This window comes from Leptidea sinapis, chromosome 17 (assembly GCF_905404315.1).
Source record: "Leptidea sinapis chromosome 17, ilLepSina1.1, whole genome shotgun sequence".
NCBI lineage: Eukaryota > Metazoa > Arthropoda > Insecta > Lepidoptera > Pieridae > Leptidea > Leptidea sinapis.
In genome coordinates, this window is record NC_066281.1 from 13,288,485 (window position 1) to 13,312,331 (window position 23,847).

The 23,847-nt window shown below is 36.9% G+C and overlaps 1 protein-coding gene across 4 annotated transcripts in view; it reads right to left on the minus strand.

Annotated features, from left to right (window-relative positions):
* LOC126968890 (tensin) overlaps nucleotides 1–23,847 on the minus strand; it is a 183,117-nt gene that overhangs the window by 116,244 nt on the left and 43,026 nt on the right. For 3 of the 4 annotated variants that reach the window (XM_050814027.1, XM_050814028.1, XM_050814029.1), the window contains one exon: nucleotides 663–731. The exons of the other annotated variant lie outside the window; for it this stretch is intronic. In XM_050814027.1, coding sequence (XP_050669984.1) covers nucleotides 663–731 — 69 coding nt within the window. The remainder of the gene's footprint in view (nucleotides 1–662; nucleotides 732–23,847) is intronic. 4 annotated transcript variants of the gene reach the window in all.

The window sequence follows — 23,847 nt, forward strand, 5'->3', positions numbered from 1 at the left end:
ACTTTAGTAAAGTTTCATTTGGGTCAGATCTACTTGAAGATATAACTATTGTGACAAGATAACCCAACTTACTTTTGAGGTCGTAATTACAAAACACTCTAATTGTTTATATTTATCTTAATAAGATCAACACCTAATTTCCCCTGTCATCTTAATAACAATATCGTAACAAATCTCCTCGTCTTAGAATGACAAAACGCAGTATGCATTATATCAAGATGGTCGAAGAATTTATACTGAAAATCAACGCAACAAAATATTGATCAACAAAACCACTTAAGAGTAGTTTTCACAGGTCACATCACCCCACGACCGTCTGTCTCAATGGCACACAAAAACAGACCGACAGAGATTTGGATTGGAGCGACCGCCGTCAAGCTATTTAAATTATAAATTTGATTTTATGTCAAAAAGAAGAAGCCCGCTCAATTTCTTGTGCCTGTTCTTCACAGGTATGAGGTTCAATAAGTAATTTCATATTCTATTTTGAATAAAGATATTTGAATTTAGACAGTAGTAGTAATCCAAATGATACAAAGTCCAAATTTCATCCGCAATGATGACGTAGTTAAGCTGATTGGATAGATTTTGGCACAATTGTGACCCGCGGAAGTAGGTCAGGAGGAGGTAGGAGGTAGGAGGTAGGACTGTGGAGTACTCACGTTGTGGTGCGGCCGGGCGAGGACCTGCGCCGTGTTGGCTGCCTCCGACAGCTGCACAGCGTCCGCCAGCTGGAACAAATTGAGAATTACAACTAGCATTCACCAAAACTTTTTGTGCACTGTCCACGGTATTGTTGTCACTGTCAATTACAATTAAAATTGGTGAAATTTTATTTTGTAAAAAGTTTTTTAAATAAACGCTATTTAAAGTTACATTAATATAATTGTAAAATTTAAATCAATTTTACAATCAATTAAATATTGGTCCTGGTTTTCAATCACTGGTTGTTAAATTGTAATTAGTACCTATGCCAGGTAGGGCAGCCACAGGCGGGCACGGTACGAAGCGCTCCTTGGGGTTATTTTTTATGATCACCCAAATACCTTACGCGCCACCTCTAACAATGCAGATCCAAATTGTAATATTTACCTTCTTTTAAAAACTCGATTTTTTTCTGATATGTGATATTTTATCTTATATTTGATTTTTTTTCGTTTATTTAACAACAAGGTCATTAGCGACCACGGTGTTTTACAAAAATTTATGTAAATCCATAATTTTCAAAAACTCTAGTGTTCTTATACATCCATCTTGATTTAAGCAATTTTTTATATTATTCAGAAGATTACAATTAACTTATACATTAGAATAAGAATTACACTCAACTAACAAGTGTAACACAGTTAAGTTTAGTCCACATTTGTTACATAATATGTTTCTTTCAGATTTCGTCATTAAATGAATATGAGTTAAATTTGTATACGTCCAATACGGAGTCTAGTAATGGGTACTACATGAGAAGGAAGTAGTGGGTGGTTTTTTAAAAATAGAATTTCGTATCTGCATGAGGTTGCTTGTATTTTCGGATTTTTTCCAATAAATATCCCAAAGTTTTCTAAGATTTAATTTATATCTCGGAGTAAGAAAATTAGTATTAAAATGATCACTTAAATTTGTTTCTCATCCGTTAGACACAATACCAGCTGCTAAACATAATATAAAAATCAATCACACCCTTACACCCTCACACATACACATCGCTACTTAAAGCCTTTCCTAACTTCGACTTATTTGCAGCTGGATGGAAGGAAATCTTGAATGCTAAAATAAGAACTATTATATATCTACGAATATAATTTTAATATAAATTAACACGAAAATAGATCGAGGTCACCCCACCCTTGAAACACCCGTTTTTATATTTTCTTTAAATTAGTGTAAATTGTGATCAAACATGTCGACTTCATCGTGATGTCTGTTATATTTCCTGGTAATTCTATTCAAGGGAAAGAAATAGCCTAAATTAGATCCTGCATAGTTACAGAGACCTTTTCTCTGTAACTGCGCCTGTTTATGCCGTGAAGCAGAAATGTGTAAACATTGCTGTGTTTCAGCCTGATGGGCGCCGTAACTCGTGAAATTGGCAAATGAGACTTAACATTTCTATGTCTCAAGTACTCGTCAGAGCGCAAATGTAGTGCCGCTAAGGGACACTAATAAGGGACGAGACTGTCATCAGATAAATTGGGACATACTCTTAATATATATAAATTACGTGTCACGTTGTTTGTCCGCGAACTCCTAAACTAATTAACAGATTTTAATGGGGATTACTTCCTGGAGTGCAGTTTAGTCCAACTTGAGAGATAGGATAGTTTTTATTTCGATTTGGCACCCATAATTATTTTTATTTTCAATATTTGTTTTGTATGGACATATTTTCTATGAGAGAATTTAGTGACGCACGGTTTGACAATTCCACTGTGAAATAATTTCATTTTAACAACAGGGAGCATATTTTACGAAATAATTCTTGATGTTTTGAAATATTATTGGTAAATTTTTATAAAACAGTGTTTTTTTATTATCTACAGAACAACGTCTGTCGGGTCAGTTAGTATTACATAAACATATAATTAAGCGTAAGTAACTTTGAAAAAAAAATCTAGAGTTTTATACATAAAATTATTAGCATTAATAATTTTTCCCCAACATATTATGTTGCATGCTCTATGATCATACGGAATCAAGGATGATACCGCTAATATTGTATTATCAAATAAGACGTATTTAACATCTTGCTTCTTCTCTCTCAGAGCGGTAGTAGTATCTAGTATATTAGAAATGACATCAAAAAGAATTGTAAATGAATCAATTTTGAGAAAATAAATGCCTTTTATGTTTTGACTTTTTCCCTTAGCAGTGGCAACGTAAAACTGGTATTTTATACAAAATTCCTTTAAAAACGTAAAATTTTGTATATAGGCTATTCAATGACTTAATATTGGATTTGTATGTTTAGGCACACAGAAAATTGAAAATGTCTACGTTAAGGCACAATTGATACGCCCACATAGGTGGAATCGCGGGAAGAACTTGTCTATTAAATATAAACAAGTTGTAAGCTAACAAAGGAGGTAATATTCTTGAAGGAGGCTCGAGAAAACAAAGAGTTTCTTTCGCTAAAGAGGTCAACAGATCTCCGGGATAGAAATAGGAAAATATTACACCTCACTCATTTCTATTTTCTTTGCTCTCGTTATGTGGACCGTAGTACTTTTTCTTTTTATGACATACTTCGTTATTAGATATTATTACGCTGACCATTGTGTGTATTGTTCTTATTTTAATTGTATCGTTAAATCTTAGATTAAGGATTGGTGTCCGCTGCGCTCCAACTAGTAACTTTTACTACGCCCAAATGGGAGTACTCGTTGACGTGCCACATGTAAAATGCCAGGTTGGGTAGTAAAACTTTGTAAAAATAGTACTACAAGAAATAAGAAAGACACTGGGATCCTATATTAGTAATTATTTTGTATTTTATTAATTTAAATGTAAAATAACACGAAGCGTATGTTTCAAAATTTGAAAGATGCCATTGATTGTTAAGATGTCACGCACACAAGCATCTAATAAGTGCCACAATAAAAATGCTATTGTTCTTAGGTAGTGCGGTATCTAGTATTAGCTCAACGGAGACCAATCCTTAATCTAAGCGTTAAATATTAATAAGCGCTTAAGTTAACCGTTAGTATGTTAATTATCATACTAAAAAAACTATTACAAAGTTGATGTTAACATTAAATGTATTTTAAACATACAAACAGACGTAGTACGTATTATAATATATGAATAATGGCTATAATAATTAGATCAAGGTATTTAAATACCCTTGTATGATCTGATGTATAATCAACGATAGTGAAACATATGAGTAGTCATTTGAATTTGATGCTTATGAGTAATATATATAAGGGTGACTCTAGATTATGATACAAGAGATGTTATTTATCATATTTTATTGGTTGACGATATTTGTAACTTGTTATATAAATTAATAGGGGTTAAAGTATTAAATTGCCGTTTTATTGTAATATGTACTTCGAATTGAGATAGAACCTTCATGGTTTGGGATTTTTGAGTGAAACTTTTTTCACATGGTAACTATGTAGTTCTACTTTTAAAAAATGTGCAACATTTCGATTATCGACTTTAGTTTGTTTTTTTTATTCAGCTTAAACAAGAAAGATGGATAATTCGAAAATTCGAGTGATTTTTGAATACGAGTTTCGATGCGGAACTAACGCGACAGAAACAGCTCGCAATATCAATGCTGCCTTTGTAGAGAGGACTGCTAATTAACTCAACGTGCGATTTTGATTTAAACGCTTTCGTGGTGGAAACTTTGATTTGAAGAACGAACCACGTGGAAGACCGCCCACACAGGTGAATAACAATGAATTGAAAGAGATGGTCAAAGCCGATCCGAGCCAAACGACCCAGGAATTAGCGGCATGGTTTAACTTTACCTTACCAACAATATTGACTCGTTTGCGTCAAATTAATATAATAAAAAATATGAAATATGGGTGGCTCATGATTTGACTGACTGCAGAAAGCAACACGTGTTGAAACTTGAGTTGCCTTTTTGAATCGATACAGATTTGAATGAATATTGGATCGAGTGTGACATGCGATGAAAAGTGGATTCTTTACGTTACCCGTAAGCGATAAATGGGATGGCTGACCCCAGGTCAAACGTCGAAACAGTGTCATAAAGCAAAACTAACCAATAAAAAGGTAATGGTAACTTTTTGGTGGTCTCAGCATGGTGTTATTCACCATAGCTTTCTCCGATCTTGTCAAGCAATAATGGTACATGTCTACTGTGCTGAACTCCGAACAATGATAGCAAAACTAGCAGTGAAACAGCCCTGACTCATGAATCGATCTTCACCTTTATTGCTTCACGATAACGCGAGACTTCATACAGCGCGAGAAACCGTTTTAACTCTACAGGAACTGCAAGTAGAAACCATTTGTCACCCTCCGTATTCGCCAGACCTTCCTCCAACGGACTACTATTTTGTTCGTGATTTGGACAATTTTCTACGTGATAAAAAGTTACCTTATCAAGAGGCAGTACAAAATGCTTTCACACAGTTTGTCGAATCTAGATCACCACAGTTCTATCGCAGAAGCATAAATTACCTTCGTATTAGATGGCAGCAATGTATGGAACATAATAGTAATTTTTTGATTAAATAAGTATGTTAAATTAAAAAAACAATTTCATATTTGAACCCGAAATATTAATTATTATTATAATATTAATTATTTATTGTTCAATTAATGTATGTATGTGTGTTTATGTAATAGTAGAACATTAGATATCTGTCGTTAAGGGTGAGGCACTCAGCTGGCTGCAGGGTGAAAACTGAGTGTGTACACGCCGAGCCGATAATATATATAAATATACTAGCTGACCCAGCAAACATTGTATTCATTGAGGCATTCATTTTGGAATGGGTAGTAGTTTTTTGACTTTCAATAAGGGATGTCACATCCTATTTTGAATAAAAATATTTGAATTTGAATTGCCATATAAAGTGATGAAAATAGATTCAATAATTAAATTTTTTGGGGTATGAAAAATAGATGTTGGCCGATTCTCAGACCTACCCGATACACACACAAATTTTCAAACAAATTGATTTAGCCGTTTCGGAGGAGTTTTATATAATTTTATATATAAGATTATATACATTTATTTGATAATAATAATAATAATAATAGAGTTTATACTGCTGGTAATTATACAAACCCATAGTAATCGACTGTACAATTGAATTAAAATTATAATTTTAGCAATTAATTATAGTAATAATTTGAATATTTCTTTAATCCATAGTTTCTCAACTTTATTTTGCTCACCGCCCACTTTGAGAATATGTTTTTTTCTAGAGTATTTTCGTGTATGTTTTGCCTTTTTAGACTATATTTTTTAATCTACCCACGCCCCATCTGCGCCATCTCAATGTCCCATAATTTTTAATCTAATGAGAAACTAATATAATATTTAGTGAATTATTGAGTGCATATTACAAATATTATGCTAAAATAAAACGGCAATCATTCTAAACGCTTAAATAACTTTGTTATATTGCACTGTTATGTTATATGTTATAAAACATGTTATTTAACCATTATTAGATTATTTATATGCCATTTCATCTGGACCCACCTTTAGACCTATTAAACTGTTAAATTAAACAGATCAAAAGAGCTGGCTTTGGGCCAGGAAAACATTAAAGATAAGTTCAAGAGCGATTCATCCACAGATCTTTGTATTTATATCTGTGGACAATTGAAGATCGCAAATCGATTTCTAGGCAAATTGGCAATTTATTGGCCGGAATTATAGAAGGTTTTATTAACTTGTAACAATTATCTGTTCTTTCTACTATATTCATATTCATATTCAAATGCAAATATTTTTATTCAAAATAGATTTTTAATTATTCAATGGACGTCAAAAACGCACCCATTCGAAAAGTTATGTCTCAGACCTGAGAAGAATGAAACTCAGCGCGCTTCTTCTTTTTTTGTATAAAAGTTCGTTACAATCAAATATTTAAATTTAAATAGCCTGACGGCGGTCGCTCCATTCCCAATATCAATTTTGAACAATCTATTGAATTTCGTAATATATTTGTTTTGAACTTTTGTTCAATTTGAACAATTTTTTCTGGGATAATAAAAACGGGGATAACAATCTATCCGTAACTAAAGATAGGTTATTGAAAAGGTCCATAATAGCGAATGTTCCACGACCACATCAAACATACTGACATAGAGGAGGACAGGAGCCATGACAAGAGCGTCAACAAAAGTAAGTAGATCTTTTAAAAAAGGGTTTGATGAGGCGGAAAGGTGTTATTATATGGATATATGTTAAAGTTAACCGCCCTGTTAAACGCCCTGCCCATTACAATGCAGTGCCGCTCAGGATTCTTGAAAAACCTCAAAAATTCTGAGCGGCATTACAATTGCGCTCGTCACCTTGAGGTATAAGATGTTAAGTCTCATTTGCTCAGTAATTTCACTAACTACTCGCCCTTCACACCGAAACATAATAATATTTACACATTACTGTTTCACGGCAGAAATATGTAGGTACCCATAATCTAGCCGGCATCCTGTGCAAAGGAGCTTCCCACCATAGCCATAGTTGTTCGTTTATGCATGTCAGAAGAGATTTTTAAAAGTTTATTATCTGAATCTGAATACTGAAATGGTTTGGACACGTGGAGCGAATTAGGGAAGAAAGAATGACGTATCAAATATATAAGTCAAGTGTGTGTGGACAAGTCGGTCGCGGGAGAACTCGTAGAACATTTGTCGACCAAATTGGGGGCGTTTTGAGAAAAGGTAAGGTCCGGAGCTCCCGCAACCGGCGAGCATGTATGAAAAGAGTAATGAATGTAGAGGAAGCGCGTGAGGTTTGTAAGGATAGAAGCAAGTGGCATTCTATTGTCTCTGCCTACCTCGACGGTAACAAGCGTGGGTGAATGTATGTATTATCTGAAACACCAAGGGCCCATGAAACACATGTAGGCTCAAGTGAAAGTGATAAAGTGGCCATAAAACATACGTCTATCAGTTTACGTCCAACTCCACGAGACGCCCATCTGCAGCCGGGCCTATTATTTTCTGTTATTGTCTGCGGCAATAATTCCCAACATTCACCTGCAAATGTGCTTTATGGATGTAGAATGAATTGCTGGAAAGGCACGGCGTGTTGTGGCCTCAATCTCGTGTGTTAGAATTTGAATTTGAAAGTAAAATTACAAAGATTTTGTGATTATTTTTATTGTCCTCATAATTTTATATGTATATGGTGAACACCCGGCTAATCATTTTTACTGCGAGTTTAGCAACGGGCACCGCTGAAAATCAGTGCTGTTTCATAGCCACGGCCGTGTCATAGATAATCCTGAGTCGTAAACGCATTTCCTGTAGTGCACAGGAACTCTCCAACATTAAATCAATTATTATTTAAATACTTTACTTTTTGGTTTGTTTTGTACTTTTATCTTTTTATATTAAGTGTATCTGTGAGTGTTTTGTGAAATAACTGTTTTTCTTTCTTTCTTTCTTTCTCTCTTGTCATACACTATAAACACTCAGTTGCGCTGTATAAATTCAGTGTTACTGAACACCTAGAAGCCTGTTGCTACGATTAGTATTATTGATGAAATACGAGTTGAAACAAAGTTAATAATTAGAATAATGAAAGGAAGCCAGCGTGATGTTTATGTAACACGTAAATCATCACAACGTTTTTCCACGAAGACACGATCCATCTCAACTTCAAGGAACTAACATATTTATTTCTATGAATCGTGCTACATTAGCATCAGTAGAACCAGAGATCGCTCATAGGTTGTAATTTGCCTATATTTCATATTCTTTAACATTCATAAGGTTTTTATTCGTTATTCGCGCTATTTATAACCTAAAGAATAATTAAGAGAAATAATATATAAATATATAAATATAAATAAATAATACGAGGGCTGCACTGAAAATTTCGGGAATCAAGAAAGTGACACAATATTACTGTTTAAAAATGTATTTATTACTTTTCGAAGTATTCTCTGCGAAATTTGACACATTTTTCCATACGATGGAACCAATCATTGAAGCAACCATTCCATTCGGAAGTTAGGGTCTCCGAAATGGCCGTTTTGTAGGCGTCCACAGCTTCTTCAGGTAATGAAAATCTCTGACCACGCAATTTATTCTTTATTTTAGGAAAGTATAGTAATCATTAGGGCTTAGGTCGAGGCTGTACGGCGGATGGTCTAGTAATTCTATATTTTCTTGCTCTAAAAACTCTTTTGTTCTGTGCGCGGTGTGAGAACTCGCATTGTCGTGATGGAGGATGATGCGGCGGTTGCAGTTCTCTTTAAGGAGTTCAGAAACGACCTGTGGCAAACAAATGCTAGCATACCATTCTGTATTAACCGTTCTTTGTCCCTCAAGAGGAATAGTCGCAACTTGGCCGGTTTTGGAGACAAACGTGGCCACCATTTTTTATGCAACACTCCGAATAAACGAACAATTTTTGTTGGCTTTAACTCATTTTCGAACACTCAAACTCGTGACTAGTTTCTTGTTTCGGGTTCGTACGCGTATTTCCAGGATTCGTCACCTGATACGATGTTGTATACAACATTAGAGCATCCTGCGTGGAATCTTTCGAGAGTTCTGACGTACCAAGTAACGCGAGCCGCTTTTTGCTCTTCACAGAGCAAATGCGGTCTCCATCGGGAAAACAACTTTTTTACACCTAATTGTTCATGCAAGATTATTTGTATTTGACTCATGCCAATGTCTAACGTTGCTTGAATTTCGTGATAGGCCACATGTCGATCTTCCTCAATCAGCTTACGCACAGCATCAACGTTTTCTTTGGTGACTGCAGTTTTTGGACGACCTTGACGAGGATCATCACTGAGCTTGACACGTCCACGTTGAAATTCAGCAAACCAGCGATAAATTGTGGTTTTGGATGGGGCTTCATCACCAAATGCAGAAATCATCCGGTCAACAAACTGTTTTTGTGTTAAACCACTTCGAAAGTCATAATAAATCATCGCTTTAGAATTTTTCTCGAGTTAATTCCATTTTCTCAACGACTAAATAAGTTTGGCAAGACCTTGTGACAAGACCGAGAATCTTTTTTTAAATAAATAAATGGTATTCGATTTTTAAAACCAATGCGTTTTCAATTAAAAAGATTTTAATATGACAGGAACAGTGGAAACATTCCATTCCCGATACTTTTAGTGCAGCCTATGCAGCCTATAACATAAACGATTTTCTTAATGATACCGCAGACTGGGAATGAAGCGAACACCCTCAGTCACTTTGATTATAAATGTTTATTGTACGAAGTGTTTTGTAATCCATTTTTTTATTAAAAAAAACCCCGCTGAGTTTCTTGCGCCCGTTCTTCTCAGGTCTGAGGCATTCTATTTTGAATGGGTGGTCGTTTTTGACGTTCAATCAGTGATTTTTAATCCTATTTTAAATAAAAATATTTGAATTTGGATATTCCTCATAAATAACACTGAAAAATAACTTTAAATCGTTCAATAACAGAGATCAACCCTGATTGTAACTCATTAGACATTGTTACTAAGAATGAAAACAATTATTAAATTATTATATTTTATTAATTATTATAAACGTTACAATTCCAAAAGTTACACTTCCAATAAGATGTCTAAATAATAAATATATTTTATTTCAACTAAAACATGGACGGCAAGCACTGCAATGCCGTAAAAATAAACTTCACAGCACTCCCTGTCCTAAGCACACCATCGACCTCATTCTTGTTCCTTGATCGACCACAGACCACCACTTGCTCGTGTTTATTAGGTCAATCAGGAAATTGCGAGCGTTTATTTTCATAGGCACTTAATTCTCTGGAGCTGAGTTGCAACTCACAGCCGAAGAACATTCATCGATGAAAGAAATATATACGAGGAAGTTGAAGCGAGTTTACTGAAAGGCATAAAAGGCATTTATTTTCTCAAAATTGATTCCTTTAGAATTCTTTTTGATGTCATTTCTTATACTACTACATACTACTACCGCTTCGGAAACAAATGGCGCTCTGAGAGAGAAGAAGAGGCGCAAGAAACTCTTCCAGCATTCTTTTTTGCGCTCTTTTCAATAAAAATATACAATATTGTACAGTCATTTCTATCGCTATAAAATAATCACAATCTAGTCCCAGGCTGTCCGATCATTTAGATATTCAGCAGTGGAGTAATAGGATTTACGACAGAGCCATTTTTTTATAAAACATTTAAATTTATTTATAGATAATGCCTGAACGGTGGCTGGGACTTTATTATAGAAGTGTATACATTTACCATTAAAGCTATTATGTATCTTATGAAGCCTACTAGAATTAGTTACAAGCAATCCTTTATTTCTAGTGTTATAATAATGAAAATCACTATTAATAGCAAAAAAGTGACGATTTTTGTGAACATATATTAAATTTTCATAAATGTACTGACAATGAATAGTCATAATATTTATTTCTTTAAATTTTTCTTTGAGAGACTGTAATACTCTTATTCTCTAATTATAGAAAATATTTTATTTTATTCAAACAAAACAAAACTATATCTACAATACTATGACTACATAAAATTAAAACTAACATTATGTGGAAGCGTACCAAGAATACTGGCAGCATTTCCGCGCAGGATAGCTAGGCTGATCTGTTGACCGAAATAGCTGCCAGCGCTTGGGTTTCCAGCAGCCTTATTGAGGTGCGGAAACAGTATTTTGAACATTCTCCGCGCCTCTGGGCCCCACGGGCCAAGTGTCTCGACACCAAATGGCACAAAGATGTATGACTCACTGAGACCAACATATTTGCGACGCTTGCAGTCTTCGGCAGTCGAAGCAGCAGCCCCAGCACCAACTGACGTAACTTGGACATGAGAAGGAGCCAGAGTATCGACACAAGTCCCACACCAGCGCCCTTCCCAGTGCCCTAGCCACCAGCGTCATTGCATCAGGACGCTTGTCATCGCGGCGGGTAATACCATTTGGCTCTAAAACAGCTGTTATATTAAGAGCGGGAAATGCCCTGCGGATGACTTCATTAATGCTGGCGTGACGACTGGATACGGCCTGCCCATTTTAGATATTTTGTAATACTCTTAATTTTGGCTTACGTCAATCATAAAACAACGTGAGGCGAGAAAGTAATTAAGTTCAGTGTAGGGAAATGGAGTCCTATTAGCTGTCAACCGGTTGGAGAATAATTTGCAAGCATGTTATTAATAATGAGGCGCGGTGGTCTCCGATCATGAAACAACGATTATCGCACGCTGAGCGACCCGACATGTAGCTACATTGGTATTTCACAAGGCTTGTATAGCTTGATTATTATAGAACTTAATTAATTACGCTGCACTATTGGAAACAAAACGTACCAATATAAATTAAATTGTTGTAACTTCATCATCATAATCATCAGCCGGAAGACGTCCACTGCTGGACAAAGGCCTGGACAAACGACGATACCATTTCCACGACGATAGGTCATGCGCTGCCCTCATCCAACGTTTTCCGGCAATCTTGGCCAGATCGTCGGTCCATCTTGTTGGGGGCCTACCAACGCTGAGTCTTTAATTCTTCAATTCAATCCTTCGTATTGTAACATCATATTCAAATTCAGATTCAAATATTTTAATTCAAAATAGGATGTGACATTACTTATTGAAAGTCAAAAACTAACATTCATTCCAAAAGGAATGCCTCAGAACTGAGAAGAATGTGCGCATAAAACTCAGCGGGCTTCTTTTTATCAAAAAAATATGTTTACAAACTAATATTGTACAATGAAACTTATTATTTAATAGCCTGAGGGCGGTCGCTCCATTCCCAATCAGTGGTATCATTAACATTTTTTAACAATTCTTTTGAATAACGTTATACTTTTGTTTTGAACATTTTCTGGGATTTTGTTGTAAAAGCATATACATCGCCCCACAAAAGACTTAGTAACTCGACTAAGCCGAGCAGTAGGTAGTATAAGTTTATGTCTGTTCCTGGTGTAATCGTAATCATAATTATAATATTTGTAGTTCACGCTTTCAACTGGTATTTTTAGCTTCTAACAAAGTTTCATTGCATTGAGTGATTTAATATTAATGCAAAAAATTCAAGGGTTTGCAGTATGGAAACTAAAAACTGGTGATTCTGGCTTTATTCCCTATAAAGTCAGAATCACCACCATATCTTTTAATTTTCAACGTTGATTAAATGCAGAAAAAAGAACCTATCATCATCATCATCAGCCGAGAGACTTCCACTGTTGGACAAAGGCCTCCCCCAAATATTTCCACGATGATCGGTCCTGCGCTGCCCTCATTAAACGTATTCCGGCGATCTTGACCAGCATAGCCCTCTCCATTGTCTTCTGAGCGACAATGAGCTTCCTCATAAGGCTCATAGTTAGCGACCACGCCTGCGTACCGTAAGTCATCACTGGCAACACACACTGGTCAAAAACCTTCTTCGTCTTCAGACACTGTAGTATTTGGGACGAGAAGATTTTGCGGGGCTTCCCGAACACTGCCGATCCGAGTTGGATTCGACGAGTGACCTCTTTCACCTGCCACCAAATTGGACCTGCCTAACTGGATTGTTTGTCCGAGGCACTCGTCGACAATTGCGAGAGTATAGTTCCCAATAATAGGGGAGTAGGTGCGACATGAACATTTAATACAATTTTTTTCCCTTCCTACCTTAAAGAACCTATTACCTTACCCTTAATTTAAATTGTAGCTATCGTACAATATAAAAGTTATGGTACAGGCCACATGGAAGATCAAATAAATCTTAAGCTTCCTGTACTGCAGCGACTATACAACTTTATCATCTTCCAATCTCTGTCCTGTTCACCTTCAAAAATCACTGGAGACTAGCTCGGGTGAATACAGCTAATGCTCAAGTATGTCATAGCCACCATCTAAAATTGCTAATAATTGAAAAATAAAATGCCGGGTTGCGTTATAGTTATGTATATGTTTTATCGATATCGAAAATTCTTGCACAAATAGTAGGGGCAGTCTCTATCAACTCTAAAACTCGATTACTATCGTCTTGTTATCGTGTCGTTTTCGATCGAGCAAGAAATTGCTTGTCAGATATTGATTAGCGCATCACAAGATGTAGTTTTATAACGAACCTTGTTCTTGTTTTTTCCGAATAGAATCAGTATAAGCGTTCGTTAGCAAATTAGATTGCCTTCAATAGTTCCGGCTCCAACGATAAATTTAAATTGTAAACTGTGCATATTTATGAGTTCGTATAACTATGCTGTATTAGTCATCATAGAATGTGTTCAATTGATAAAAAACATTTTACGAAATATTACTGTATGAAAAACATTATTCATTGACATCAGCGCAGGTCTCTAAATCTCCAAACGGATCAATTCTCTCAAATTTATTTTCAACTTCCTATAATGCAATACTCTAAGCCATAGATTATCAAACTTATTTCTTTTAGTACCCCCCTATGAAAATCAATTATTTTTCAGCGCCCCCAACTTTTTCTACACTCCTAGTACAAGTATTCCTAGTTTTATACCATCATACAGGGCAAAAATATAAACTAATTAGAGCATCTGAGTGCACTCATACGTTTTAAATTCGTATCCGTGATTCTTCATACAAAAACGTACATTCAGATCGTATTTTTTTCATGGATCCGTAAAATTACGGATAAGTGCACAAACACCATTATTCGAAATTTTATAAATAATGTAGATACTTTTAGATAAATGACATTCAAATACAAATCAACCGTCGCTCCCCTAAACCTGGCAATGCCCCCCATTTGTTTCAGAGCCGTTTAACGTCCCGCTCTATGTCTCTAACGCCCAAGGGGGCATTATCACCCACATTGAGAAAGACTGCTCCAAGCAGTAGTATTTCATACCCGTATATTAAATAAAAACCCTTATAAAAATAAACAAATGATACATTCAGATTGGCAATAAAGTAATGAACTTTATGAAACGAACATAATATCAAATGTCACAGCAAAGAAACGAATTGAAACACAAAATGCCGCGAACGTCGTAAAATGTCGCCGGAGATACAAATACCTAATGGATGTCTCAATGTATTCAATTTATATTGCATTATACCTGCTTATATGTATACCTACGTAAATAAACACCAAGATTATATTTGAAGCGTAATATTTCGATCATCCGCTTGGACTTTAGCTCATGAAATAACTATCTTGGGCTATTTTTATGAAAATTAATCAAAATTCCTCACCAAAATATTGCCACTCGTTTCATACCTAAATAATACTTAATTGCATAGGTGTTTGTATACTATATGCTCGTTATATCCTCCCTGCGTCGTAATCCTCAGTACTGAGGGTCGTGACCACCCCTCTGTATCACTTTCTCACGTATGATCGCTCTCCATCTATTCCTGTCTCTGGCGGTGTGAAAGGCATTGTGAACCGTAGAGTCGAGGGCGGAGCGGATCTGATCGGACCATCGTATTGGACTGCATCCACGAGGCCTCTTCCCATCTATTTTGCCGACCACAATGAGCCTCTCAAGGTTTCCATCGTCCTTCCTTGCGATGTGACCGAAGTATTCTAAAACTCTGCGCAGACATTCGGAAGACAATCGCGAGGAGATCCTGAGTTCACGCAGTATGGAGAGATTAGATCGAAATGCTGTCCAGGGGATACGGAGCATCTTTCTCCAGCACCACATCTCAAAGGCGTCAATGCGTTTGCGGTCTGTAGCTTTCAGTGTCCAAGTCTCAGCGCCGTACAAAAATATTGTGAAGACTAGGGTCCGTACCAGTTTGGTCTTAGTTTTTACGGAAATGTTGCGATCTCTCCAGATTCTTCCAAGCTGAGACATAGCGCTCTTAGCCATGCCAATTCTCCTGCGTACTTCCCTCTCGCACGAACCATCGTTACTTATGTTGGAACCCAGGTAGATAAAGTTGTCCACCATTTCTAGGCCCAGCGCACCAGTTCCCAGCTCTATCCACCACTATGACTTTAGTCTTGGACCTGTTTATGGGAAGTCCCATCTCTCCACTAATCCGCTCCATACGTTCAAGAAGTGCAGCCATTTCTGACTCATTTGCTGCAAGAAGAGTAGTGTCATCGGCGTAGCGCAAGTTGGTGATTTTCACGCCACCAATTGTGATGCCTCCCTCCCAGTTCTCGCAGGTACGTCTCATAATGTGCTCTCCATAGGCGTTGAAGAGAATGGGCGACAAAATGCATCCCTGGCGCACTCCTTGATGAAACTTAAAGGGTTTCGAGGTTGTTTTATCAACTCTTACAACTCCCTGGCTTGAGCCATACAGGGTGCGAAGCAAAGCGATGAGATGATTTGGTACACCAAGCTCTTGCAAAACCCTCCATAAGCAACTCCAATTAACACAGTCGAAAGCCTTACTGTAGTCGACGAAGCACATTAGCACTGGCGTATCAAACTCGTATGCCTTCTCAATGAGCTGCCTAACATTGAGAATCTGCTCCCGAGTGCCCTTGCCCTTCACAAAACCAGCTTGCTCCTGCGGAATTTGCCAATCCAGATAGTAGTGGATGCGATTATTGAGAATATGAAGCAAAATTTTGCTGGCATGCGAGATGAGGGATAAGGTTCGATAATTGCCGCAGCTCTTGGTTGACCCTTTCTTATGCAGCGGAAGAATTACGGATTCCGACCAGTCCCGCCGCCAATCACCGTTTTGCCAGACGTGTGAACAAATATTGTAGTGTCTCTTCACCCAGGTCACCCATAGCTTTAAGCACTTCTGCTGTTATTTGGTCGCTTCCTGGTGCCTTCCTATTCTTGAGAGACTGTAGAGCATTAGATATCTCGGAACCAAGAATCATGGGCTCCAGTGCCAGGTCCCTCCAAACCGGGGTAACTTCGGGCGTTAAGTGGGCATCTGTGTATAACTGCTCACAGTAGGTACGCCATCTTTCAGCAATGTGATCGAGCTCGTGTAGTACAGTGCCGTCGGCATCTTCGATAATCCACGATTTAGCTTTGAACTGCTTGGAAAGGACTCTAACCTTCCTGAAAAGGTCTGCAGTTTGTAGCTTGTTCGAATGTTTCTCAATGTCGCTGCAGATGCCCTCAATGAAGTTGTTCTTGTCGCGGCGACAACTGGCCTGGATAGCTCTGCTAAGCCCGGAGTATTCGGTCATTACTTCATGATCTTGCAGACCCCTAGTTTTTAAATGTTTCCTGCGTTGAATGAGCTCCCATGAACAATCGGAGATCCAGCATCCTCTCTTCCACTCCGGCATTTTGCGCTTTGAGATCTGGTCCAGTGCATCGTTGATATGACCTTTAAAATGTTTCCACTGAGTATCGGCGTTAGCGTGTTCATGCGCTGGGTCATCCCTTAGTTTGGCCTCTAACGCCTCCCGGAAGAAAGGTCGCTCAGAAGGATGCAGGCTTCTGGGTTTTGGCGATTGGCGTCTAGGCGCCTTTAAGCGGAGCGAGAAATTGGTCACGAGTAGGTTATGGTCAGAGCCACTCGATGCTCGTTATATACAGGCTTATAAATTTTAAAGAAAGGGTTGAGTCAAAAATTGGCAAATCAGTGATGACCCCAATGAACATATATATAAGTTAGCTAAAACTGAAAATGCCTCTGTATTTAAATCAAAAACTATTGATGCAAATAAGTCTTTAAAGTATAAAGCAATTATTGATGATGACTGGACAACAGAAGGGATTCACAAATCTAGGTAACTATTATATGAACTCTATGATGAAAGATCATATAATCATGACTATGAGTTTGGCAATTATGCCAGTAAATAATCAAAAATTTTCAAACAACAACGTTTAAGGCTCTATTTATAAAGAGAAGAGTAAGTAATAGTAATAATATTATTTAGACTACTTTGCAAATTATAAGCAAAATATAAGCTTAGAATTTAATTCTATTTACTTTTACTAATCTTATAAGTTTAAAATAAGTAATCGAGATGCTGTATCATTTGAATTTGGTTCTGATGGACAGTCAAGTTTAAATAAAAGTATATTTAGAAAAAGCACGTAAACAATTTCTCAAAAATACGTTGAGACTTTCTCGATACTCGAAAGCAATTTATCAAAATTGGCCCCTCGAGTATCTTGGGACACCAGTTTGGCAAGTGGTAATATACTACAAACAGTCCTGTTGCAGTGGGACGGGGAACTTTACAAACTTTGAGGGCGGGTAGCGTGTGTCAATACTTCGAATAACTAAAGCAAGTTCATTAAACTGTTGTAACTGTATCCTGCTCAGCCCTTTAGCATTCAGAAAATTAACGTCCAAGTTTCACAAAATTGTGCATAAAATTATGTTTCATAAATATATAAATTAATGTCTAAAACGTCAAAAGATACCGTTTAGCTTACATTATTCGGTTTTCAAGTCTGTGGGCGTGATTCGTGAACATTTGGCAATTGTCGATAGCAGTTTATGGCGGGAAGTTATAGCTTTTGTTCCCACGACAAGAGTCGTATTTCGTTCTTGTGTCCACGTTCATAGCCAACAACATGACACTAGACGCGTTACTCATTATTTACTACAAGCCTAACTTGATGCGCCGAACGAATACAATTTATAGCAAGCTATTGTTTTACAAATGTAATATCATTTACAGTCGCGTTGTTGTTCATTTTTTCTATCACTTGAAGTGTGCAAAAATGTGTTGAAAACGCATAATTATCATGGAATAGAGTTGAAATTACTTTTAGATTTTTCATTGTATTTATTGGACTACTTATATTTTTTAATGGAATAGGAGGACAAACGAGCGAACGGGTCTTTTGCAACACCAGAGAAATTACAGGAGCGTTGCCGGCCTTTAAGGAAGGCGTACGCGCGTTTTGAAGGTGGATGTCGTATCGTCCCGGAAACACCGCACAAGGAAGTTCATTCCACAGCTTTTTCCTTGAAAATCGTACTGTTGAGTACCGCCACACATCCAGATGGTGGGTATAATATCCTAATTTGTGGCGTGTCGTGCGAAGATGACATATCCGCGGATGAACTACAAAAAAAAAACAATTAATTTATATATCTTGGTCTCTTTCTTTACTTAAGGAAGGTTTGTTATGCTTTCACGCCTAAGCCACTGAACCTATTTTAATGAAAGGACATAGGCTTTCTTTTATCGCGAATAAAAGGCATTGCAGGATTGAAATAGGGGGTGGAAGTTTGTATTTAGGCACATGATAATAAATAAATAAATATTTGTTCTAGTGTTTTTAAAATTTTGACCTGTGAAATTTAGGGTAAAAAAGGGGGATGAAAGTTCTGTAATTATTAACCACAGCAGTTTGTTATATTTTGCAAAGTGAGTATATTTTTTTATTATTGAAGTAGCGGAACTTTGCGGAAATCCATAACCATCCAAATGTTTTAAGTTTTCTTAAGTGTTCCTTCTGCCAATATTTGCCTTTAAACATTTCGACATGTGTTTCGCCTCAAAAATTGGCGAGGGGGCGAAAAACACATAAAACATTTGGATAAAGTGAGTATATTAAAAATCCCTGCCAAAGTACGAAGTTGCGAGTAAATAATATTATAAAAACAATCACAAAAGTTACCAACCAATGTCGTACGAGTCATAACAAAAGCTCTTTCTAATATTCCTCGCCTTCAATAGAAATGGCCCTCCACCTACAATTGTAATTGTTGCACAGTAAGCCTCATTGTACACACTTAATCCTGATTTATAACTACACAGGTAACCAAGTATTTAGCTATTGCAAGAGGCACAATTATTTATTCAAATCGCAATCTTAACTGTTTATTAGCAAAGCGGAAAATTATGTGAGGTTAATAATATATCTGACGTAGTGAGCGGCCCTCGGGACTACGGTTAGACATGAAGCATTCCATCTTAATTTAGCTGCGTTATTTACAATAAGTGCAGTATTAGTGCAATCCGAAATCCGAATATAACGTATAAGCACAGTAGACATACATATGTCTACTGTGGTATAAGTATACTTATTGGGGCCATAAATACTGTCACAATAAAATAAAGGATTGTGTAGTTTTATGAAACCACGGTAAAAGTGAAATGTTTTTTCACATTATAGACATTTAACTAAAAATTTTTGGAATAATATTACATTTAAAATTGTTTTATCAATCTTAATTTTATGCTTGGAAAATTGCAAAGATAATGGGAAATAATAAAAGTAGCCTAAGTCTCCAACTAATATTTCTATTGAACTCTGTGTCTTAGCCTTGGTTAAAAATATTGATAGAAAAGGATTACATTAAACACTGACAAAAACAAACAAAATAGCGTAGAGCACTGGCACAAATGAGTAATATACACTACACGGTCAGCTGCTGCGAACCATAGACGCCGCCCGACCGTCACGCGACATGCAACACACAGACGAAAAAGTTTGAGACGATGTTATAAAAGTTTCACTTTAAAATATTACATTTTAATTTGGAATCTGTCATTTTTATAAAATTGTTCATTGAGTTTTACAATATTTTGCGATGGAGTGAGGTGATAAAGAGAACAGAATCGCATTGATTGCATTACACAAAGTGTAGGTATGGAGCCAAATGTAATTTTTAAAACTCTCCATACTCTCCATGGCTATTAATAGGTACAATTAGACCTCCTCTGTTTGTGACAGAAAAAGATCTGGCCGTCCACGTAGTGTTCGTAGGAAAAAGGTGGTCAGAGCAGTAAGTGAAAGAATTCGAAGAAATCCTGTCCGAAAGCAAAAGACCTTATCTCGGGAGATGAAGATAGCACCTAGAAGCATGTCACGTATTTTAAATGATGATTTAGGACTCGTAGCCTATAAGAGACGTTCTGGTCATTTTTTAACTGATAATTTAAAAATAATAGGGTGGTATAATCGAAACAACTAAGGTAACAGCAACATTTCGCTCTTTCAAATCTAAAAAATTTAATTAATTCAATAATTTCTTATAGAAAATATCTCTAATTCAAGTTGCATTCTTCGATTGTTTTGTCAATTATTGAACTTGTATCTTGGGTTATTATATATCTATTTACCAAAGTTAAGTTTAAACTACGTCAGTTAAGCCTTATCCCTTCCATTAATGTGTGGCAATAAATATATATGTGTTTGAATTTGATTTTATTGTTTGTTAAAAAAAAGTTTGAAAACAATTATATAGGCAAAAGTTGATTATCTAATTTTATATTATCGTATTAGATAAGGCATGTTAGTTACTAAATTATAAATAAATTTGCATTTGATAAGATAATTTGTCCATGCTTTTCCAATGTCAGAGGTAGTCGGATATTATAATAATTGCTCAAATGCTTTGCCAGTGAATGTATACAACAAGGTATGTTTACTGAGAGACAAACATGCATTTGATCCTGTTCTTTAAAAAAAAATCATCTCCTCCGAGTTTCGAATATTATTCACCCATTCTTAAACTCAATCTCAACATTGGTCGAACAAAAACTTGATCTTTCAAAGTCAAAATAAAAAAATTTTTTTTGGTATTAACACTTAGAAGTTCAAACTAGGTAATTAATTTACTATCTATATATAGAGAGTTAAAGACATAATGATGCAGATTAAGCACCCAAACTCATACTTAGTTGTTCGATCTAATGTCTTCGAGTCCAACAAGTAAAACACCTGTTTGTCTCGTAGAGGTTAACAACCTATTCAGAGACTTACACGAATTACACGTACACAGCGACAATATATTATTTACAAACAAACAAGTCGCAAGCGGTCTTAAAATATGTTCTACCCCTAGTGAGAAAACGTCACTTCAAATAATTGGTTGTCGACAGTCGACTGTTGTGAGTTGACACACGCGGCTAGTGAGCGACCAACGTCAGTCAACCAAAAAAAATATTGACACACTATTGATGTATCGTGCATACCTAGTCTTGCCATAAATACTGATACAAAGAAAAAACAAAATTTTCTAATGCAAATAACATTTATTACTTTTACAGTGTGTTAGTTTAATACATAAATATATTGCAATTTATAATATAAAAACCTTATTCGAAGTGGTCTCCATTGGCTGCAATACAGTCATTCAAACGTTGAAGCCAAGTAATCAATAGAAGCACGCACTCTTTACAATTCCAAAATTCTTCACTGCCAATCGTACGGATTGTTTTAGGGGCTCCATATACTCATGGCGCTTAGAGCAAGCTGAACTCTCTAAAAGTGACCATAAATCATAATCCAGCGGATTAAGATCGGGACCAGCCGACGGCCAGTCCTCAATTCTGATGAAGTCGAAACGTTCATTTCCAAGCAAGACTGCGTAGACCGAGCTTTATGACCCGGGGCCGAGTCTTGCTGGAAGAACGATTCTTGGTTATTGAACATGGTGTTGTTAAGGGGATTCACTACCTTCTCAAGAAAGGTATCTTGATGCACTTGTGCCGATATTTGATACCTTTTTCACAAAAGTATGGCTCAGTTACTCCTGCATAGTTAGGTCATAGGTCCCAACCAAACCATCACTGAATTCGGATAGTGCCCACGTTGAATTCTGTCGACTAATTGGGAAACTTCCTTAGTGCTTTGAGCATAAATACGCTCATTTTGTTTGTTGAAATGTTGCTTAAAATTTTTCTTTGACCTCCCTTTGCGTACCGCTTACGTAGTTGGTTTGATTCTACCACCCTATTCATTTTTAAATTATAAGTTAAGAAATGACGAAGTACGTCTCTTATAGGCTGCTGCATCTTTTAAACTACGCGGCATGGTTCTAGGTGCTATCTTCATCTCCCGAGATAAAATCTTTTGATTTTGGACAGGATTTCTTCGAATTCTTTTCCTTACTGCATTGACCACCTATTTCGTACGGACACTACGTGGATGGCCAGATCTTTTTCTTTTTCTTACAAGCAGCGGAGGTCTCATTGTACACTCAGCGGCACAATTAACCGCCCACCCTTTTAAAGTGACAAATTTTGATATTATCGTAGTTGTAAGTTATTGGGCATAAATAAGTCAAGTGTGAAAGAAGTGTAGTGACGAAAAAATTACAAACTACCCACCTAACTTTTTTTTTACGCATAAGTTGTGAATAGGATAAATATCGAACTTCGTGTCATTATCGTTATCGTTGCCAAGTATGGCTTACATTGCTTCAGTGGCATTAAAAGTAAACAATTTGAATTTGTTTTGGTTTCGTAACTTAAAGCTAGTGTTTGGACATCACAAACATGCCATTTGATGCTAATTCAGTGGCGAGAGCCGTCGCTCTTATCGACGAAGGGTTTGGTCAGCGTTACGTGGCGCGGAAGCTTGGTGTCGCACGTACCACCTTAAGGGATGCAGTGAAACGGTTTCGGGAAACTGGCTCTTATGAGCGAAGACCAGGACAGGGCCGAAAAAGATGCACCTCCGCTTGTGACGTCCGATGTCTTGTGACCAATGTTCTAAGAAATCGGTTCACTACAGCTGTTGAGGCACGAAACCAACTTCGTGAGGTTCGCAATGTTCAAGTGAGTGAAAGAACAGTGAGAAGAAGACTAGGAGAGAATGCCCTAGGAGCTTTTCGACCATCTCGAGTGCCACAATTGCTCGTAGGCCACCGGAGAGAAAGACTTCGTTTTTCCCGAGAGCACGCCGAATGGAATATGGAACAATGGAAGAATGTTATGTTTACTGACGAGACAAGAATATGCTTGCATGATCCTGACAGTCGCCAGCGTGTATACAGACGCAAGAATGAAAGGTTTGCACCATGTACTGTTGTGGAAACAGTAGGTTACCAAGGTGGCTCTATCATGATATGGGGCGGCATTACTTACGAAGCACGCACCGACTTGGTTATCTTCGAAAGAGGTGGAATAAATGCTCAGAGGTATGTAACAGAAGTTTTGGAACCTCATGTAATGCCATTTGCTCCATTTATTGGCGAAGATTTTTTATTAATGCAGGACAACGCTCGCCCACACGTTGCTAGAGTTGTTACCGCGTACCTGGATACCGTCGGCATTCGAAAATTAACATGGCCATCCCGGAGCCCAGATTTAAATCCTATTGAACACATATGGGACAATTTAAAAAGACGTGTTCGAAGCCGCATACGAGCTCCAACCACCATAGATGAATTAAAACAATCCGTGATTGAGGAGTGGCAGAACATTCCACAACAACAGATCAAAGATGTCATCGACAGCATGCCAAACCGTTTGATGGAAGTCATGAGGGCTAGAGGTGGAAATACGCACTATTAGAATTCATTTATTCAGCAGATTTTTTATTTTGAAGCCATTTCATCACATTTGTTAATT